Source organism: Tupaia chinensis, unplaced genomic scaffold, assembly GCF_000334495.1.
Source record: "Tupaia chinensis unplaced genomic scaffold, TupChi_1.0 Scaffold000465_1, whole genome shotgun sequence".
Lineage (NCBI taxonomy): Eukaryota > Metazoa > Chordata > Mammalia > Scandentia > Tupaiidae > Tupaia > Tupaia belangeri.
The window spans coordinates 896,891-903,096 of NW_006159974.1; the positions used below are offsets into that span (position 1 = coordinate 896,891).

Sequence of the window (6,206 nt, forward strand, 5' to 3'; positions counted from 1 at the left end):
GAAGCCTTACTGCGCCCGCTGCGGGTGCTGGTGCCCTCGCAAGCCGCTGGGTGGAGGCAGCCCAGCTGCGGGACCCAGAGGGGTTAGGAACTGGCTAAGTCGCCTCATCTGGGGTGGGGGTCCTCGTGGCACCCAGCCGGCCCCCAGGCCAGGCCCCAGGAACGTGGCTGGTGGGGCACGTGGGTGTCCTGCGTGGTGAGGTGGACCCGGCGTGGACGCTCTCGGAGCGCTTCCTCGTGACGGGCGTCCGGCGGGGACAGCTGTGGCCGGTCCGTCTGCCATGGGGACAGTGGGAATTCGGGGAGGCCCAGATGTCGCAACAGGGGAAGTCAATGTCTGGTTCTCATAAATCAGGAGGATGAGCTCCACTCCCCCGCCCTCCCGCCATCCTGGTAGCAGAATTCGCCCCGGGTCACAGGGCAGAAAGATCTCATGCGCACAGTCCTTACTTCCCAACCTTCTCCATCGTGGGGACTCTGACGCCACCAGAGAGGTGTCAGAGGTCATGTGAGGTGAAGGGGCCCAAGCCCTGGCTTCCTCACCCTGTTCCACTCCAGAACTCGGGTAGGGATGAATCAGGTTACTGGCCTTTCCAGGCTTTAGTGTTCTGACCCTGGCTAGCGGCCTCCCTGGGACTTCCTAGGAGAGGTGCAGGGGCTCCAGATGGCCCCAGAAGGGTTGGAGAGGAGAGGGAGGGTATCGGCCTGAGCAGAGGCGTGGAGTGGCCTCTCTGACAGAAGCCCTGTGCGTGCTCCTGGGTAGAGTCCCAGCACCTTCTCTCCTCCTGATCCTCCCTTCTCTCTGCCTCAGGCCCTCAGTGCCCACAGGCAGGTCAGCTTCGCCCTGCCCCCAACTCTGGCAGTTCCCTGCTAGCCGGAGTACTCCATCTGTTGCCCTCCCGGACCCATAGTGACCTCTGACCTTCAGAGAGAGCCCTTTAGTCGTCCCAAAGCCGGTTCACATCTCTGATTTCCCAGGAAGCAGAACAGACAGCGCTTTTACACAAGGGGTGGGCCTAGACCAGAGGTGGGCGGGAGAAGGTGGTAGGGCTGCAGGAGTGTGATCCCTCACCAGCTGCCAGCCAGCTCTGGTGCTGCCCCCAACAGGGCCACTGAAGCAAAGCAGGCCCATCTGAGGACTAGGTACCTGACCCATACCAGCTGCTTCCTCCACAGGGCCTGGCCCGCAAGCACTTAATGCAGGCACAGGCTATGGTCCAGCCATCAGTCGGAGCCGCACACGGCCCTGGAGGCCTGACACCAGGGGACCTATGAACGAGGTCGGGAAGGGTGGGGTGGGATGAGGGCTTGACACCCGCAGTGTGGGAGAGGGAGGCTCCACACCTGGGTGGCCTGGCTGTGGACTAACCTGAGTGGGCTGAGCTCTGCTGGTGAGCTGTCAGTGGTGAGAGAGTCCTTGGATGTGACGCTCTGGGTGGGAAAATAGCGCTGATCCCCTGGGAGGAGGAAGTGTGGAGGAGCAAGCTGCATAGTAACTCCGACTGAACCTCAAGGAGGAACTGATGGGAGATGTGGAAGTGCTGGGGGGTGGGGGAATGGGGGCGTGGCTGGCCAAGAGTAGCTGTCATGGGGGAACAGGAATGAGGGTCAGGGAGCACCGGAAGCTCTGGGGCCTTGCAGGAAGTTCTGATGGAGCAGATGATGAAAGGCACTGGGGTGGGGCTCCAAAGAGGGGCCTCTGAGGCACGAGCTCTGGACCACTGAAGACTGAAACTGAGACAGAGACAACACAGGAGACTCTGGCTTGCTGGGTTGTAAGGTAGGAACTGATTTTAAAGCCAGCCACATGGGCCACCTGGACAGAGAGTTGACGCCAACCACTCCAGACCAAGAGGACACACTTCTCTATCTGGGTCTGAGGGGACCTGTGTGGGGCTGGGCTGGGCATGTGACTCAAGGTAATCTCCATGCAAGGCTGGCACTCAGGAGGCTTGGTGGACTTGGGGCCTTGCAGAGCCTGGTGAGCAGGGGCCCAAGGGAAAGGGGCCTGCTCCAGACATGGGTCTGGGCACCCTAAAAGGGAAGCAGTGATTTCCCCAGGAGCTGACATGGATCTACTAGGGACGTCATACACCCAACCACGGCTGAGTCAGTGGATTTCCCTTTTGGATGGGGTTGCTTGCCTGCTCAGGAACTTAAACACTGTAGGTCTGGGTTTCAGCAAAGCTCACTTCCTCCTCTCAGAGCTCATGGCTCTTGTCCCGCCCAGGGTTTCACATCCAGGACTCTCTGGCCACTGACAGCTCTGGACCCACTCAGGAAATTCCTGGGGACAGGAAGAAAGGGAGAGCTGTCCTTTGTGCCAGGAATGTGCCCTGCATTAACACTCCAGCTGAGAGTTCCAGTCCCGGCTCCCAGGAATGGTGCTACAGGCGGCCATCAGCTACCAAATTCCCCCAGGGTCCCAGAGCTTCAGAGTCACAGAGCATGACACACCAGTGTGGTTGCAACCATGGTTTATTCTGAGTGTGCAAAGCCGAACATGCAAGCATAAATCTAACGCAGGAGGTTCTGCCAGGGACCCCAAGAGGTGGCCATGCCATGATGGCCCACAGCCAGTTCTGCTTGGCCAAGAAGCACTAGGCCCTCAGACCCATCCTGGGGTCTGAAGAGTCTGAGACATGGGGGGCTTATTGGAGACCCTTCCTCATCTATAAACTAGGATATATTGCTAAAGAAGAATGCAGAAATCATGTATAACTGGGGAGGGGGGATAACCAGAACTGTCCTACCTCTGGGGCTCCCCTTCTTAGGGTAAGGTGGGGATGGTGAGCAGACCAGGTCTTGTTGAATCTCATATCCTCTGATGATAAAGGCAGGCCTAGGGGGACTCAGAGCCTGAGTGTCTGGAAGGAAGGCCTCCTGTGAGCAGTGGTGGGGCCCAGAGCCCAGGTGCAGACAGGCGCAGGGAATCCAGACTGTACTAACCATGGTCAGAATCAGTGGTAACTCATGCTTGGCCACCAGGGCTGGTGGTCAGGCCATGGGCAGAGCCCAGGCTGTCACCCGCCTGAGGGGACCCTTGGCCCAGGCTGGCTGGGCACTGGGGGCTATCTGAACCTGGGGAGCCTGATGTGGCTGAGACTTTTTTCAAGGGGGTCCCTAGGAACTCTGGCAGCTGCAGGGCAGAGGACATGGACAGATCTGTGGGGAATCTCCAGGGAAGCCTAGGTCATTAGAAGCAGCAGAGCAGGCAGAGGGGGCGGAATGCAGCCATCACTGTTGTAAGGGAAGCCCCGGGATGTCACTGCCACAGGTCACCAGCTGCCATCCCGTTGTCATTCTCGTGGAACTTGTGCAAGTGGTCGGCGAATCTGGGGGGCATAGAAACCGTGGCTGAGGCCGAGGGTAAAGAGGAGGGAAAGCGTGTGTGGGGTGGGGTACATGCGATGTAGTTGGGGCTGGGGTGTGGCGGGGGCTGGCCTGCTGGGGGCTGTGGTGGAGGGCTGGAGGAGGAGGGGACCTCATGGAGGAGCTTGGGGTGCTGCGGGCGGGGCTGAGGTGGCCCAGGAGGTGTCCTTACTTCTTGGCGCAGAAGGCGGTGCAGTCCCTCTCCATGCTCTCGCTCCAAGCCAGCTTGTAGAGTACCTGGTCGGGCAGGGACATGTGAGCTACCCGGCCTCACGGGTGCTCCTGCAGCCCATCTGCAGTCCCTGGGCTGGCTTCCTGGGACCCAGGGCCCAGGACAGGTAGGCTGTAGAGGCACTCTGTGCCCACTTGCTCCACAGATGGTCAGACAGGCCAGGCACAGAGGTATCATCTCTAACAACATGGATGTACCCCAGTGGGCCAGGATCCACAGGCCCTGGGGTCAGAGCTGGAGCCCACGCTAGCCCTGGAGGAGCCATCTTGACTGTGACCTGGCTGTGGGCAGGGTTCCTGAGGCTGAAGTCTCCCCCTTTCTCCTCATGGCGGACATGGAGGCATCAGTAGGCTTCTGCATGTCGTCTGCCCACTAACTGTCATGCCTCTCCACACCTGGGGTGGCTCAGTCCAAGTAGTCTCTTCTTGGTGCAGCCTATCTGGCTATCCTTGGCAGAGTGAGTGTTCCCTTCTCTCCTCCGCCTCAAGCTCCCACCATGGCCCTTCTTTTGACCCAGCCCACCAGGATTGGGCCTCTGTCAGCCAGGTCTCTTCCACAGAGTGGCTGGGCTGGTGGCAGGTCCCAGGGCCCAGTGGCTGGGCTTCTCCCTTTAGGATGGGCCAAGGTTCTTGAAGGGCAGAGGAGTGGCCCAGAGCTGAGGGCATAGCTGGGGTGGGCCTGGGGCCAGGCCATACTAAGGGGGTCCCTGCTGCCCCTCAGGTCAGGGGAGCTTGCTGAATGTACCCCACTCCCGGGCTGGCCACTCACCAGGAAGACCAGGCAGTGCAGGAACAGCGTATAGAAGAAGCCAATGGTGCGGGCCATCTTGTTGGAGAGGACCAGGCGCCCCTGGAGAGCAGTGAAGGGTGAGGTAGGGCAGGAGCTCTCCTGACCCCAAAGGGTTGCCCCCAGAGGGTGCTGGGGCAGCAAGGGGAGGAAGGCGCAGGTGGTCAGGCTGGCAGAGGTGGTGAGCTCGGGCTGCAGGAAAGCTGAGGAGTGGCGCCCCCTGCAGCACAATTCCAGAACCTGCCAGGAACGTGCTGCCAGAGGAGCTCTCTGTGTCCTGGTGATGGTGCCTGCGAGGGGTCCCTAGGGCTCCTCCAGACCTAGCTGGAGGGCAGGTGAGGGGGTGCCCAGAGAGAGGCTCAGGCTTGGTCTGGGTGGGCACAGGGGAGGGGACTCACCATGCTGAGTGTGGCCTTGTCCCAGGGACTCAGGCTCAGGTACTTCCTCTGTCGCTCCTGAAGGGGGAGGGATAGTAAGGAAGGAATCAGAGGGCTCCCGGGCTACAAGACGGGGGTGCCTGCCTTCTTCTTCTCACGGCACCCCAGGGAGCTGTCAGGGCCCTTCCTGAGGTCTGGCGTCACTTCGTGTGACACTCTGGGGTCCCCCAAAGTCCATGTGAGCCTCCTCTTCCCTCTTCAGCCCTTTCTGCCTGTGGGAGTTCTCCATGGGCAGAGCTGTGGCCTGGGGTGGGGTGACATTGGAGGGTGCCCCGTCCCTGCTCACCAGATACTGGGAGCTCTAACTGCTCTCTGGGGTCTGCCTGCCCCAAGTAGTTCTGTGAACCTGCTCACTGTTGCACACCCTCAGGTAGCCACCAGCAGGTGCTCTCGGGAGGGCCCTGGGCCTCCATGGCACCAAAGAAGTGGGGAAGCTGCCCTTGTCCCTGGTCTGGTGGGGCCCAGAGTGTGCGGAGCTGGATGCGGCAGGATTGGCCTTGGGCGAACAGACAGGGCAGGGAGAGTGAGGGATGAAGGGAGGCTGATAATGAGTGCCCAGGCCAGTGAGCAGGGGCCTCAGGCTTCCCTGGGCCTCCTGGGCAGAGCCAGCTGCACACGCCCCTCCCTGGCCCGGCTCACGAACCCGCTTGCTGAAGGAGGAGAAGGGGTCCAGGCGCTCCTCATACTGGGATGAGTACCGCAGCTCGGTGTCATCACTGCCACCACCCTACATGGAGAAGGGGGTGGAGAGAGCCAGTTGGTCACCTGGGGCCCAACAGGAGGGCCTAATGTCCTCATCTGCAAAAGGGAGGCAGGGGAGGGAGCCCCTGGTCCCAGAGCTGGGAGACGGTGCCAGGGTGGTGTCACCTGCATCGGAGCTCTCCCACAGGAGGGATCGTAGTGCCTCTGGGTACATATGGGGAGTCAAGGCCCAGAGAGGGGCTAGGGGTACATGAAAGAGCTGGGCCCAGGTTCAGGGGGCTGGGCCTGGAGCGGGGGTTCGTTGACCGCAGGGTGGGGAGCTGTAAGGGGTGAGGTAGGCACCTGGAAGGATCCACCTCCAACCCCAGCCATCCAGAGGGTACTAGTTTGCAGACTCTGGGCGCCCTCTGGTGGCCTCAGAGCAGCTCCAGTGGGCAGGGATGGGGGCTAGTGGCCCTGGAGGTCCCAACCACAGTGTCAAAGCTCCCTGTCCTTCTACACCCACTCCGTGGCCCTTCAGTCACAGAAAGGGTTACTTTGCACAGAGTAGGCCCCGAGAGGCCTGGAGGCTGAGAGAGGCCGGGGAGGGGCCTCCTGGCCCAGATGAGTGCAGTGGGTGGGCTTCCTTCCCATCCTCTGGACTGTTTTTTTGGGGGATGTTGGACCAAATACTAGTTT

At 60.9% G+C, this 6,206-nt stretch overlaps 1 protein-coding gene and 1 long non-coding RNA gene across 3 annotated transcripts in view; both read right to left on the bottom strand.

The window, feature by feature from the left end:
* Positions 1–1,501, bottom strand: part of LOC114009112 (uncharacterized) — a 12,669-nt gene extending 11,168 nt beyond the window's left edge. The window contains exons 1-3 of the long non-coding RNA XR_003550579.1: positions 1,369–1,501; positions 922–1,268; positions 11–275 (exon numbers count right to left, since the gene is read on the bottom strand). This is a non-coding gene — a long non-coding RNA (uncharacterized LOC114009112). The remainder of the gene's footprint in view (positions 1–10; positions 276–921; positions 1,269–1,368) is intronic.
* Positions 1,502–2,459: 958 nt separating this feature from the next.
* Positions 2,460–6,206, bottom strand: part of CUX1 (cut like homeobox 1) — a gene marked incomplete at its 5' end in the record, with an annotated part of 362,656 nt that continues 358,909 nt past the window's right edge. For both annotated transcript variants that reach the window (XM_014590579.1, XM_014590578.1), the window contains 5 exon segments: positions 2,460–3,334; positions 3,544–3,608; positions 4,372–4,452; positions 4,788–4,844; positions 5,470–5,553. In XM_014590579.1, the coding sequence (XP_014446065.1) occupies positions 3,265–3,334; positions 3,544–3,608; positions 4,372–4,452; positions 4,788–4,844; positions 5,470–5,553 (357 nt within the window).